Below are 15,558 nucleotides of genomic sequence, written 5' to 3' on the forward strand. Positions count from 1 at the left end.
AATAACATCAAAGATCACTGATGACAGATAACCATCACAAATAAAATAATGAAAAAGCTTGAAATATTGCAAGAATTACCAAAATGTGACTCAGAGACACCAAGTGAACAAATGCTGTTGGAAAAATAGCGCCAACAGACTTGCCTGACACAGGGTTGCCACAAACCTTCAAGGTGCAGGAAACGGAATATATGCGAAGCACAGTAAAGCAAAGAAAAGCACAATAAAACAAGGTCTTCCTGTACATACATACAGGTTTCTCTACACAGACATTCAGTTTTGCCCAGGGCCAAAAACGGGTATGTATGCGTGCGCGCGCACAAACAGACGCACACACAGGCTCCATGCATTCATAATTGCCAAACTCAACATTAACTACTAATGCTTTCTCCAAGCGGCTTGTTTAAAGCAGGGTTTCTCAACCTCTGCAATACTGACACTGTAGAGCAGGTGGTTCTTTGTTGGGGGTGGATGTCTTCTTGTTCACTGTACAATGTTTAGCACCACCCTTGGCCTCTATCCAATAGATGCCAGTAGTATCCTTTCCCCCCCCCCCCAGTTATGACAATCAAAAATGTCTCCATGGGCTTCCCTGGTGGCGCAGTGGTTGAGAGTCCGCCTGCCGATGCAGGGGACACGGGTTCATGCCCCGGTCCGGGAAGATCCCACATGCCGCGGAGCGCCTGGTCCCGTGAGCCATGGCCGCTGAGCCTGCGCGTCCGGAGCCTGTGTTCTGCAACGGGAGAGGCCGCAACAGTGAGAGGCCCGCGTACCGCAAAAAAAAAAAAAAAAAAAAAGTCCCCAGTCATTAGAGAAATCCCATCCCCCACCACTGAAAATCACTGTTTTGGAGAAGTCATCTAGGAAGCTTGACCTTGCCTTTTGTTGATGTTAAAAATGGGGGGTGGGGGGGTAATAAATTCCATTCTAGCTCTTTCTTCTCACCACTCCTAAATTTAATTATCTGATGGTGGAAAGCAACTGTCCATTCTGAGTCTTACCTGCAAGCAATACTTGGAAAACAATACTGAATTAAACTCTTCTTTCTAGGGAACTCAATCAGGTTTTCCCAATTTCAAGAGTGGAGAAAGCCTTTAATAATGATCTTTCAGTAAGGATATATCTTCTGTACCTTATGCACATTACTGCATGTCTGAGAAGGAAAATAGCCCAGTGGTTCTCAGCCTTGGAAGTGCATATCAAAATAACCTGAGATGCTTTTTTAAAAAAAAATATAGGTATCAGGGTCCCATCTCAGATACACCTAATCAGAATTCTTTACTCATCCAGCAATTATCTGAATGTCCACTATATGCAAAGCATTACTGTAGGTGATGGGGATACGGCAGTAAATAACAGACATGGTCCCTGCCCTCTTAGAGTTCACATTCCAGTAGAGGGAGACAGACCATAAATATAGTCATATAAAGAGAATTATTTCAGATAGAACCACAGGGATATAAAACAGTGTAATGGAGCCAATTTCCTGCATTCTCACCAATATCAGTAGATAGTATCAAAGTATTGAATGCGGTAGGTGAAAATGTTTCTTTTGTATTTCAGTATTCAGGAAGCCTATGATATAAACTACAGGCCTAAATTTCTTGTTACGTGTTTAGTACGGGGCAAAACTGTGGCCCTTACTCTTTGGGAAATTATAAGCTCAAGACTAAATAGGTAAATTCTCTCACAGTTTCAATTCTAACTTCCATGAGTTCAATGAAAACACTACGTCAAACTTTTGAAAATGGTTCAGTTTAATGATTTTATAAATGGGGGGGAAAGATCCTGCCCTCCTAAACGCAAATGCAGGCAATAACAGAGACTAGTCCAAAAAAAAGGTTGCCTCCTGCAGAAGTTATTCAAAGAAAAAAAAAATCCACTGACAAGCTGACAGTCACAAGGACTGTTCACAACAAAATCTGGCAAGACTGAGTGAGGGAGGGGACTTCTCTTCCTCTCATTTTATACTTCTGTGAAAAACTGGTACCAAAAACCTGGAATAAGTAAGTTTTCTGCTCTTCAATTTTTCCTAAGAAGCAAAAACAAACAAACAAAAAGAACAAAAAAACCCAAAAAAACAACAATCAAAAACCTCTTATATATCCTTTCTATGGTTAAAAAAAAGTCGTGAGTATGAAGAAAAGGGAACCCACTTACACTGTTGGTGGGAATGTAAACTGGTACAGCCACTATGGAGAACAGTATGGAGAGTCCTTACAAAACTAAAACTAGGGGCTTCCCTGGTGGCGCAGTGGTTGAGAGTCCGCCTGCCGATGCAGGTGACATGGTTCGTGCCCTGGTCCGGGAAGATCCCACATGCCGCGGAGCGGCTGGGCCCGTGAGCCATGGCCGCTGAGCCTGTGCGTCGGCTGGGCCCGTGAGCCATGGCCGCTGAGCCTGTGCGTCCGGAGCCTGTGCTCCGCAACGGGAGAGGCCACAACAGTGAGATGCCCGCGTACCGAAAAAAAACAAAAAACAAAAAAACTAAAACTAGTGTTGCCATATGATCCAGCAATCCTACTCCTGGGCATATATCTGGAGAAAACTATAATTCAAAAAGTTACATGCACCCCTATGTTCATAGCAGCACTATTTCCATTGACAGATGAATGGGTAAAGAAGGTGTGGAATATTAGCCATAAAAAAGAATGAAATAATGCCATTTGCATCAACATGGATGGACCAAGAGATTAACATACTAAGTGAAGTAAGTCAGAAAGAGAAAGACAAATGCCATATGACATCACTTATATGTAGAATCTAAAATATGACACAAATGCACTTATTTACGAAACAGACTCAGACATAGAAAACAAACTTATGGATGAGAACTATTACATATATAGAATGGATAAACAACAAGGACCTACTGTATAGCACAGGGAACTATATTCAATATCCTGTGATAAACCACAATGAAAAAGAATATGAAAAAAATGTATATATAGGTGTAACTGAATCACTCTCTGATATTAACACATTGTAAATCAACTGTACTTCAATAAAATAAAAAAAAAACAAACAAGAAAACAAACTTATGGTTACCAAAGAGGAAAGGAGGTGGGGGAGGGACAAATTAAGAGTTTGGGATTAACAGATACACACTACTATATATAAAATAGATAAACCACAAGGTCCTACTGTATAGCACAGGGAATTATACTCAATATCCTGTGATAAACCATAATGGAAAAGAATATATATATATATCTTTGAGGTATACCAGAAACTAACACATTGTAAATCAACTATACTTCAAAAATAAATAAAGTTTTGAGTATCATATAAGAAAGAGATCAAACACTTCTGTCATATCAAAACTACTAAAAGGTACCACTTACATATACCCAGCCTTTAAGAATCAGAAAAAATGGTCAGATGCCAGAAGATGTTTATCTAATGTTTCAATACACACTCCATTCCACACACACACACACAGCAGCAACCTATTCATTCTGTAACAGTGGTTCTCAGATGGATGCTTCACGAACTTCACAGACTGCTCCCATGGTTCCCACTCCACAAACTGTAACTCTGTCACAAATTTGTAAATATTTTACGCCTGCAAGGAAGCAGCTACTTTTAGTAGCTACTAAAAGTCTCAAATTTAAAAGAACTGAAAAGACAAAGAATTTAAATAATATTCTCCAATCACAATGGAATTAAATTAGAAAAAACCCAAAAAATTTAGGAAATCCACAAATGTTTGCATATTAAACAAGACACTTCTAAAGAACACTTGGGTCAAGCACAAAATCACAAGGGAACTTTTTAGTTAGAATGTATTTTGAACTGACTGAAAACAAAACCAAAACATATCAAAATTTACAGAAAAGGAAATTTATAGCTGTACACACAGATATCAAGACCTCAAGTAAGCTTCCAGCTTAAGCGATCAGAAAAAAGCAAACTAAATCCAAAGTAAGCAGAAGGAAAGAAATTATGTTAGAGGAAAAAATCAATACCATAGAAAAGATAAAAATAGGGGGAAAAAATCAATAAAACCAAAAGTTGGTTCTTTGACAAGACCAATAAAACTGACAAACCTTTAGCTAGACTGAGGAAAAAAAATAATGAAGACAAATCACTAAAATCAGGAATAAAAAGGGGTACATCACCACCAACCTTAGAGAAATTAAAAGGATTATGAGGGAATATTTTAACAAGTTTATGCCAACAAATTAGATATCTTAGATAAAATGAAAAAATTCCCTGAAAGACACAAATTACCAAAACTGACTCAAGAGGAAACAGAAAATCTGAAGAGATCTATAACAAGTGAAGAAACAGAACTACTAATTTAAAAGTTTATCACGAAGAAAAGGCCTGGCCCACACAGCTTCACTGGTGAATTGTACCAAACATTTAAAGAAGAAATACTACAAATCCTTCACAAACTCTTCTAGAAGAGAGCAGAGAACACTTCCCAGTTCATTCTATGAGACCAACATTACCCTCATACCAAAGAAATAGACATCACAAGAAGAGAGAGATAAAATATTAGCAAGCCAGGGCTTCCCTGGTGGCGCAGTGGTTGAGAGTCCGCCTGCCGATGCAGGGGACACCGGTTCGTGCCCTGGTCCCAGAAGATCCCACATGCCGCGGAGCGGCTGGGCCCGTGAGCCATGGCCGCTGCGCCTGCGCGTCCGGAGCCTGTGCTCCGCAATGGGAAAGGCCACAACAGTGAGAGGCCTGCGTACCGAAAAATATATATATATATCAGCAAGCCAAATCCAGCAATACACAAAAGGGATTACATAGCTTGGCTCTTCTTAAAACATTAAATAGAAGCTTACCATACAATTCAGCAACTCATACGAATCTTCCCAAGAGAAATTAAAACACACATCTACACAAATTGAAGATTTGTGGCAACCCTGCACTGTCAAATGGTTCACGTTTTTAAGCAATAGAGTATTTTTTAATTAAGGTATGTACATTGGTTTTTTTTAAGACATAATGCTGCTGCACACTTAATACACTACAGTACAGTGTAAACAAAACTTTTACATGCACTGGGAAACCAATTCACATGACTTGTTTTATTGCAATATTTGCTTTATTGCGGTGGTCTGGAACCAAACCTGCAATATCTCTGAGGTATACCTATAAATTAGTGGTTGCCTAAGGTTAAGAGAAAGATGGGGAGGTTAGGAGTAATGGGAGTAACTGCTCATTGGCCCAGGGCTTCTTTTTGAGGTGATAAATATTCCAAAATTAGATTGTGGTTGATAGTTGCACAACCCTGAGTTTACTAAAAACAAAACAAAAAAACACATTGAATTATACATTATTTAATTTATACATTATTAAATTATTTTAATGTACAGGTTTTGTGAATTATATCTCAAAAAAGATGTAAAAAACAAATTCCAGCTCAGATTTAGTTTCTTTGCCCAAGGTCATACAGTAAGAAAGTGGAAGAGCTAAGTCCCAAGCCAAAGTATTTCAATACAGTAGTGGCTGCCATTTATCAAGTGCCAATTATGTGCCAGGGGTTTTACACACTCTCATTTAATTTAACAATTCAGCGAGCTGGACACAACTACCTCCCTTTTCTAGGCGAGGAAACACAAACTTAAGTGAAATAACTTGCCCAAGATCACAAAGGGAATAAATAAATGAGCCAGAATTAAAAGTATATGTTCCAGCATTCCAGACATTCAATTAAGACTATCATAATTGTTTTCCATATCCATGAATGACATCTACTAATATTTACTTAACCTTTTCTTTAAGTCATTTGCTTCTTTTGCCCAGCAAAGCCACAGGAAAGAATGAAGGCATAACCTGAGAGGGTAATACTAGGGCTACAGACAAGAGTGGAAACGGTAGAGGATAAGAATGTAAGACTGACACTAACAGCGCCAATGGGGGAAACTGTGGGTAAAGTGTCCACTGAGAGTCAAGGCTTGCTGAGAAGACGGCACAGCCTGAGAAGGGGTGGGAATGGAAAGGAACGAAAAATTCCAAGAGGCAGCAGACCAAGGTGAAGGGGAAGAGACTGAGGTGTGTTTAAGTCAGGAACTGAGGGTGGCAAAGGGTTTAAGAAAGGAGGCTGAGGTGGAAAAACAGATGAAAGCTGCAAGATGAGTAGGAATGGTTAATACGAAAGGGTACAATGAAGTGAGCTGGGAAACCCCCAAACAGGCCAGAGGAAAGTGAGACTGAAGCAGGACACCAGGCTACGGTCTTGAGTAGACTAGAAGCAAGGAAATGTGGGTCAACACCTGGAAGTCCAAGTAGACAGGTCACCCCGTAAAATCTCAAGAAACACACCAGTAGGAAAAGCTGTCCCACACTTCAGAAAACACTACCCTAGCCAATACTGCTCGAATCAGGAGCTCAAGACTTCTCAAGAGGTCAGTTTGTGGCCAAATTGAACTTAACCAACTAGGTGAAGTAGGTTCCAACACAGCAAAGCTCAGCTTCATTGTGGGTGAAAAGACGGGACAACCAATGATGAAAAAATTTATGGTCAGACAAAAGGAATTCCAAGTTCAAAACTGTGGCTCCAAGACTTTGAGGAAACTAGAAAGTGAACAGGTAAGGAGTTCTTTTGACTATAATAGAATCTGGAGTCATAGGTAGGTGGAACATTGTTAGTAAGGAAAGAAAACACACACAGGTTGATTAGCAACATTTTAAAAGCAATAATTCAATAGCCAAAACACTGAAGGTTCTAAACCAGTAATACATCAGAACATACAAAATAATCCATGTATTGCTGATCATTTGTAATAGTTATGCAATCAAGTCAGTACATCTAAATTTATGTGAAAATGATATATAGAAATTCAGCTTTATGATAAAAGATTAAAAATAAGTTGTTTTATTAAGAGGCTATTTAAAATAATTCACAGTTTCTTTAAAATAGTAAGGTGGATTAACCATTATTTAACATATACACAATCTTCCAAAACATTTCTATAATACACCTGCATCGTCTTTTCATTTACAACTCCAGACTAGTTTCTAAGTTGGGAAATACTCCCACCACGTTCCCTCCGTTGTCCCCGCAACAGTATCAAATGAGAATGTCTGCAAGGTTACAGCCCCCAGCCCTCCTCTACTGAAGTCTCTCGATTCCAGAACTCTCTATTTGAATCATTCAACTAACAGACATGCTGGTTTCTAACTACCTGCCTATACCTTGGATTAGGCTACTTACTGGCTCTGTGTGACTAATACTACACCTGCTCTTCCAATCTGTTCAGCTGGCTTCAACTGCACTGCCCACCCTTCATGCTGCAGTTTGCTTTTACATCCCTTAAAAGCCAGCTGTTGTTAACTCTGAAGTCCAACTAACTCCATTTCTCCAGGATGTGAATGTCACTTGCCTTGCTGTTTATAAAGTTCTCCCAGGGACACCATTCTCACTCTTGGCATAACCCAATCTGGCACTCTTGGAACTATACACCGCCTAGCATATAAGCTTTCAAAAAGCGGGGGAAACCTCTCACCATTCAGAGAACTATCCAACATAGATGCCTTTTGTTTACCCATCTACATACACATCCACACCAAACACATACATAAAATCTTTCAAAGTCCTGTTTGAATTATCTGATTTTATCCTAAGTAATTTACACCAATAAAAATACAATACTAAAGATAGCTAAGTAGGTCCTTTCTGACTTTCATCACTTTTAATCCGGGAGCTCCCTCAAAAGGAAAAGAGGGGACTTCCCTGGTGGCTCAGGGGTTAAGAATCCGCCTGCCAATGCAGGGGACACGGGTTCGAGCCCTGGTCCAGGAAGATCCCACATGCCATGGAGCAGCTAAGCCCGTGCCCCCTAACTACTGAGCCTGCGCTCTAGAGCCCTTAAGCCACAACTACTGGAGCCCACGTGCCGCAACTACTGAAGCCCGTGCGCCTAGAGCCTGTGCTCCGCAACAAGAGAAGCCACTGCAATGAGAAGTCCGCACACTGCAACAAAGAGTAGCCCCCGCTCACCACAACTAGAGAAAGCCAGCACATTAGCCACAAAGACCCAATGCAGCCAAAAATAAATAATTTATTTTTTTAAAAAATGTAGTGTTCAACTGTAATAACTTGCATTCTAGGCTTCCAGAACAAGCATTTGTGTCAGAAGCAACTGCTTCCTAATTTCCCTTTTAAATATCTTGTCCTGTGCTGCATGCTTTAATAGTACCTGTGACCTTAAATCCGCAAGAGTAGAAAAGACATAACCTTTAACCTTATAATAAATCAAAGATGAAACCATCACCAATTAAGAATCTGAACTTAAATTTACTGCACATAAGTGAACTTTAGCTGTGGGAGTAGTAATTCTATCTAGACTTTGTTTTGTATGACAACCAGTATACACGAAGAATCCTGGCAACTTTTCTTAAAATCAGTATCACATAAGGAAGGTAGATGAATCCCTTAATAGTATAACGAAGAACTGGGGCTAGGGACCGGAGTAGAAATCAAACCTAAAGTACTTGGGAACTTTAATCATCGTGTACAATACACTGTAACACTTTAAAACATTATTGGTTTAAATAACTGGAGATTTCATTTAATTTTCGTTTTAAATTATAAGTATTACTCAGTGATTGGCTTGATGTGAACTGTCCACAGGATACATAATCCAGAACAAAAAGGCTTAATCCTAAACTATTTCCTCCAGGCACAGAACATTTTCCAGGGGCATCTCAGTCTAGCCCAGGTATATGAATTTTACATTAGACTAGAAAAACGAAAAGGAAATAAAATGCCGAAAAACCTAATACAACCCAAACCTAACTACTTGGATTATCTGCTTTTTTTTCACTACCATAATCAATGTTCAATTGCATTTTAATGTGTGACTGACCCTAGTGGGACTATGCAACAAAAAAGATTATCAATTGTTATATGAATATAAGACATAATTGTACACATAAGTGAGTCATTATTACAGCTATAACGATCCTTTAAAGATGTACTCATTTCCATTCAAACTTTGGCTTAGTAATTAATATACTCAGTTTATACTAAATTAAAAGGTTTTACATATGTTCTGAATTACAGCAGTAGCCACCTAACCAGTCTTGGGTGTCCCTATTTGTCTTTTATAATCCACTCTTCTAAAACCTGTAATGTAGCGGTTATTTAACTTTGGGGTGTCATGGGCCCCTCAGAAGATCTAATAAAACTATGAACCCTCTTGAGAAAAGTACATTTATGCACATTCCCCCTGAAGCTCTTCATAGCCTAGCTTAGACTTCCCATCACCTACCGATCCGTCCAAACTTCTTAACCTTGTATTCCAAGTACTTCATAATGTAGTCACTGTTAATTCAACTAATCTACCTCCAGTCCTTTCCAACTACACCCACCAATCGGGTCTATCTCCTAACTATCCCAACAGAAATATACCATCCTCTTTTTCTGGCTTGCCTTCTGGGTTCCCTCTTGTTGCTTTCCTGCCCAAATGTTTGCTCTCAACAAACCCTTTCTGTGGACCTAAAATACCTCCCTTGCCATGAGGGTTTCCCTCTGCCTACAATCAGATCACCTGATCCTTTCTGAATTCAGAATCATGTTATCTCCATCTCTTAAGGAGCACTCCATGTTCTACACTGTATTATACAAAGCATTCAAAAAAAAAAAGTTAAGAAACATAGAACACACTTATTTCTGAATTATATAGTAGTTACATTTCCAAAGAATATGCTCCATGTTTTTCCTCAACTTCTATAAACCTTTTCATGTGAAGTATCTCAGACGCTGTGCGTTTATTTATGCATGTCTTCGCTCATTTTCTAGCCAATAAGATTCTTAGGAGCAGAGATGGTAGCTACTCTACCCTGTGTCCCCCACAATCTCCAACACAAAGCAAGGAGACACTCGATATGGAATACTTGAACATATGGGCATCAGTGTTTTTGGGGCATTTCATACATTCTGTATCCCCAATTATAAGATTTTTCAAGGATCATCTAGTTTTTTCTCCTACTGAAAAGTCAAATAATGCTCTACCCTTAGTGAATGCTTGACAAGTGAGAACTTACTATCTGAAACAGTGATTTATTCTCATCCATACAATATCTACTCATTGATATGCCAACTTTGTTCAAAAAAAAAAAAAAAAAAAACACCAAACCATGGGCTTCCCTGGTGGCGCAGTGGTTGAGAGTCCGCCTGCCAATGCAAGGGACACGGGTTCGTGCCCCGGTCTGGGAAGATCCCATGTGCTGCAGAGCAGCTGGGCCCGTGAGCCATGGCCGCTGAGCCTGTGCGTCCGGAGCCTGTGCTCCACAACAGGAAAGGCCACAGCAGTGAGAGGCCCGCATACCGCAAGAATTCTTACCTAATGACCATTAACCCAGGAGGGAACACAAAGATGGCTCCTACACAAAAATAATCCAAATGTGAAAACTATTATCCTTTTTAGTACTACTGCAAACAAAGTTTAACTTGAGTTATAAAACCAACTTGGAAAACAGAAAAAAACAACATCCAGACTGTACATATGCACACTACCAGAGGCAATAAAACAGCACAAAAGTATAGAAACTTTTTTTAGAAAGTCTTAAACATGATATAAAAGTTTCTAATTGATTCACGCTAAAAGTATTATGCCAAGTGAAACAAGTCAGACATAAAAGGCCATATTGTATGATTTCATCTATATGAAATATAACAGGCAAATTCATAGAGATAGAAAGTAGATTAGTGACTGCCAGGAGGTAGGAGGAGGGGAGAACAAGGAGTGACTGCTAATGGCTTTTTTAAAGACTTTTTCTTTTTCTTTTTTAATTTATTCTTGGCTGCATCGGGTCTTCATTGCTGCACGCGGGCTTCTCATTGCGGTGGCTTCTCTTGTTGCGGAGCGTGGGCTCTAGAGCACAGGCTCAGTAGTTGTGGCACACGGGCTTAATTCCTCTAGGGCATGTGGGATCTTCCCAGACCAGGGCTTGAACCCAGGTCCCCTGCATTGACAGGTGGATTCTTAACCACTGCGCCACCAGGGCAGTCCGGCTAATGGCTTTTTGGAGTGATGAAAATGTTCTGGAATTAGACAGTGGTAATGGTTGTATAATTTTGTGAATATACTAAAAACTACTGAACATTTTAAAAGGGTGAATTTCATGGTATGCAAATTATATCTCAATTTTTTTTAAGTTTATGACCATTTTGGCTATTTTATCTCAGAGAAAACTGTTTTTTAATAGGAATCTAATTTTATAAGTTTGTTTCCTCAAGCTGATCTAAACTAGTGGTTATAAACTGGTCCCCCTTTTTAAAACCATGGCTTTGAATTTTTCTCAATGTTATCTACCAACTTGCCAACACTTATAAATAGAAATTTTTCATAAGAATCTGTATTTCTGGCTTCCTACAAAAAACTGGAGTTCTAAAAATACTAGGCACACCTGCACAGAAACAATGGCCTGGAGCGAACAGCAGCTAACATACCTGCTATTTGCCATGATCCCCATCACTCCCTATTGTGTCCTAGATACTGAAGCCATGTATCAGCCGCCATTAGCTCCGCAGTTGTGAGTTTGTTACCCCTGAACCAAACAAAGACCATCTACCTTTCTTTTTAGGGTATACTATGAATCACTGCTGATAAAATGTAAGCCTGTAATTGGTCTGAGGGTACAAATTTCCAGCTATAAAATGAGTAGATCTGGGGATCTAATGTACAGCATGGTAACTATAATTAACAATGCTCTATTATATATACATAATTGAAAGCTGCTAAGAGAAGTAGATCTTAAATGTTATCTCCACACACATACACACACACACACACGAATGGTAATTACATGAAGGAATGGAAGTGTTAACTAACTTACTGTGGTAAGCATTTCACAATATATACATGTATAAAATCAAAGCTGTACACCTTAAATTTACATATGTTATATATCAATAATATCTCAATAAAGCCGGAAAACAAATTTTAAATGTAACCATGTATGATTACATTTTTAGTAACTGCAAAGAGAAAAAACCTGACAGTGACACCTGTTGAATAAAACCCTGCAACTGTTACAGATTCGTGCTGTTATAAACACTTTTATGTGGGGGGAAAAAATCCAGGGATGTTTCCTACAAACAGGAAACAAATTCTTTTCATTTCATTTACAATTGAAAGTTATTTTCACCTACTAATAGAAAATAGCACAGTAGTAACTTCTTACCCCCATATTGGTGTTGGCACAAAATGAGGGAAAGCTGTCTTACTCATTGTCATTGATTGGATATGAAAACAAACTGCTTTATCTACTCACTGATTTTATGTTTAAACCATCTAGAACCCCCTGATGCTTATATGCACAAAGAAAAACAACCCCTACCCACGTTTAGCTTCTATGTAATAGACTGTATTTACAAAGATGGAAAAAAGCAAAATACAGGGTGTACATGGAAATAACATAGAAAAGTAGATTCTACTACCTCCTAGCTCAAGTGTAAATGAGGACTGAGCTAAATGCTATGTCAACTACCTTTCAGCTTTAAAATTCTGTGTACTTAAACAGATCTCCTTTCCTCCAAATAAAATAATTCGTCTAGCTGAACTGCCTGTCCTGTAGATGGGAAAGGTTAAAATAGTATTTGCATTCCATTTCATTTGTACCATCACTTTTAACAGTTAATAAAATATCAACACATAAGATGACTTCTAAAAGCAGCTATTCCCTTCCTGAACCAATTACTTAATAGTTTATTAGAGGTAAACCCCAAGGTTCTTCCCCCCGCCCCCCGGCCCCAGCCATGCCACTTCATTAACTTGCCCAAATACCTTCAAGTTTACAGGTGACATTTTACATATCATCTTTACCACCAAGTATTAATAGATATTATATAAAACTGGAGTAACATCACAATTGTTTCACAACTGCAATTCCTAAATACACAAATGCAAAGGTGCAATTGGATTTTATGTCCAACTGAAAATACAATCCTGTTTCTGTTTAAATCTGATGGTGAATAAAATGAGATGCTCTCCCAAAAGTTCACCAAATTTCTAACACACATAATCCAAACAACTTTCTTCAAAAGCGTAAGACGAGAAACAAAACAAAAATCGTTACCTCAACTATAAGTTATGGAATCACAAGGTGCCATTAGATTGGTAAAGATTAGTGGAGACCCTGGATCTTGAGTTACACACCATTAAGAGTACAACGTGAGTTAACTGTACAGGAATTGGTTTATGCTTTACCTCTTATTCTTTAATAGTGCTGCCCCACAGAACTTTCTGATGATACAGATGCTCCACACCTGTATTGTCCAATACCATAATCAAGAGCCACGTGGGGCTATGGAGCACCTGAAACGTAGCTAGCAAAAATGAAGAACTGAATTTATTTTATTTAAAATTAAAGTTAATTTAGGGACTTCCCTGGTGGTGCAGTGGTTAAGAATCCGCCTGTCAATGCAGGGGACACGGGTTCGAGCCCTGGTCCGGGAAGATCCCACATGCCAAGGAGCAACTCAGCCCGTGCACAACTACTGAGCCTGCGCTCTAGAGCCCGAGAGCCACAACTACTGAAGCCCGCGCACCTAGAGCCGGTGCTCCGCAACAAAAAAAAGCCACTGCAATGAGAAGCTCGTGCACCGCAATGAAGAGCTGCCCCCGCTCGCCGCAACTAGAGAAAGCCGGCACACAGCAACAAAGACTCAACGCAGCCAAAAATAAATAAATAAATAAATAATAAAATTAAAGTTAATTTAAATTTAAGTTGCCACATGTGGCTACTGGCTATCATACTGGACAATGCAGTTCCACAATCTGAAATACAAAGTATAAGCTTGACTAAACACTAGAGTTTTTCAAAGTATCATGTCCTGATGATGTTAACACCAACTAAAAACTTTCTGATACCAAATGATACACAAGTTCAGCCATCAGCCTAAACAGAAAAGTCACTTATTAAATGACACTACTTAGATTCAGAATTTAAGGTACAATATTCACTAAGAGACAACATTGAAAAATATATCTCAAGTTTTTCCCTCACTGTTTTTCAAAAGGGGAACTCACTTTCGGAATAGTTTCCCAATACATGCAATTACCTTCCCTTCAAATCTGTTCACTATCTTCTGTTCAGAAAAACAAATGGCAAAGATAAATTCTCAGCACTAAGGAGTCTACTGCGATTCGGTATATTTCACACGTTAATTTCCCTTTTCCTTCAAGGAGAGATTCAGATGTTTGGAAACCTCTGCATCGCCTGAAAGCCTTGTTACCCATCGTTCCACGTTTTCAGGTGTACAAGTAATTCTGATACAGTTGCGATTTCGTTCCTAGACACAAAATATTTCCTCAATCCAAGAGTCATGACAGTTTACCGCACTTCAGGTATTCTTGTATCAGCTCTTCCTGAGTCAAGAAAAGTAACCAAGATGGTGCACAAGATGTCAGAAGAAAACAAGTGTGGGAACTTGCACGTTGAATAACTACTCCCTGAGCAAAATCTCCTTTGACCCAGAGAGTCGGCCTCGAACTACCCGGCGACGCCAACAAGCCAGCAAGGTCGTGACCCTCGGTCACGGCCGCCGGCAGCGCCCCGCCTGGCTGCGGGAAGCCACCTGTTAGGCCCCGGCCTCACCTGGAGAGGAGGCGCGGACCCGGACGCGGGCGCCCGGCGCTAGCGCGGACCCGCCCCTCCGGCGGCGGCGGCCGGAGGCGGCACGTGGGCTCCCCCGGCCGGGCTGCGCTGACAGGCGGGCCGCCGCGACCCCCGAGGCGTCCCCGCCTCCCTCGCACCGCCCCGCCGAGCGGGCGCCCAGCGGCCCACACCGCCGGCCCCCCCTTCCTCCCGCCTTCCCTCCCACCCCCGGGCCTGCCGCCCCTCGCCTACCTGGTCGCGGAGTTTGAGGAACGCCATGGCGGTCGGCGCCGCCCGGCCACCGCTCCCGCCCCAGGAGCTTCGCCTGCGCCCGGAGGCGGCGGGTCGGCGGCAGTGAGCTAAGGAGTCCGCGGGCAGGGGGCGGCACCGCCTCCCCGCCGCCCTCCGCAGCCGAGAGGTGAGAAACCGGAGGATCCCACCTCCTCCTCGAGGACTCCCCGCCCTCCTCCTTCCTTTCTTCCTTTTTCCCTCCGCTGTCTCCGCAGCCGCTGCCGCCTCACGCCCCCTTCTCGAGACAGCCGGGCAGCCCCCGCGGCCGCCCCGCTCCAGCCCGCGGCAGCCGCGGCATCCAAACTCCACTCCACAATATTACCACCACCGCCCGCCGCGATTGGCGGCCTCGCGGGGGAGAGGCCAGAGTAAGACGAGCGCCCATTGGCCACGCCGCCTCGCTCGCTCGGGCCCCGCCTCCCGGATGGGCAAGGGCGGGGGAGGAAGCGGTGAGGGTGGGCGCGGAGCCGGGCGCACTGGGCGGGGGCGAGCGAGGGAGCGGAGCCGGGGGAGGGGCAGCCAGGTGCCCTGGGCGCGCGCCCTGGGCTAGGTGGGAGGAGCCCGGGCTTGAGGTGCGGGTCCCGGGAAGTGGGGGGTAACTGCCCGGGGCTCGCACGTGGAGGGAGCGTGCAGAACGCTCCCCAAAGCCGGAGGAGACTGCAGGGGCTGGGTGAGGGGTGAGGGGCCGGAAAGGGGGTGAGA

The 15,558-nt window shown here is 41.7% G+C and overlaps 1 protein-coding gene across 1 annotated transcript in view; it reads right to left on the bottom strand.

Moving 5' to 3' along the window:
* The window catches only part of ANKRD28 (ankyrin repeat domain 28), a 185,726-nt gene extending 170,493 nt beyond the window's left edge, over positions 1-15,233 (bottom strand). The window contains exon 1 of the mRNA XM_082840084.1: positions 14,818-15,233. Coding sequence (XP_082696210.1) covers positions 14,818-14,844 — 27 coding nt within the window. The 5' untranslated portion in view covers positions 14,845-15,233. The remainder of the gene's footprint in view (positions 1-14,817) is intronic.
* Positions 15,234-15,558: the final 325 nt, after the last annotated feature.

Source organism: Leucopleurus acutus, assembly GCF_964270905.1.
Source record: "Leucopleurus acutus genome assembly, chromosome: 5".
Lineage (NCBI taxonomy): Eukaryota > Metazoa > Chordata > Mammalia > Artiodactyla > Delphinidae > Leucopleurus > Leucopleurus acutus.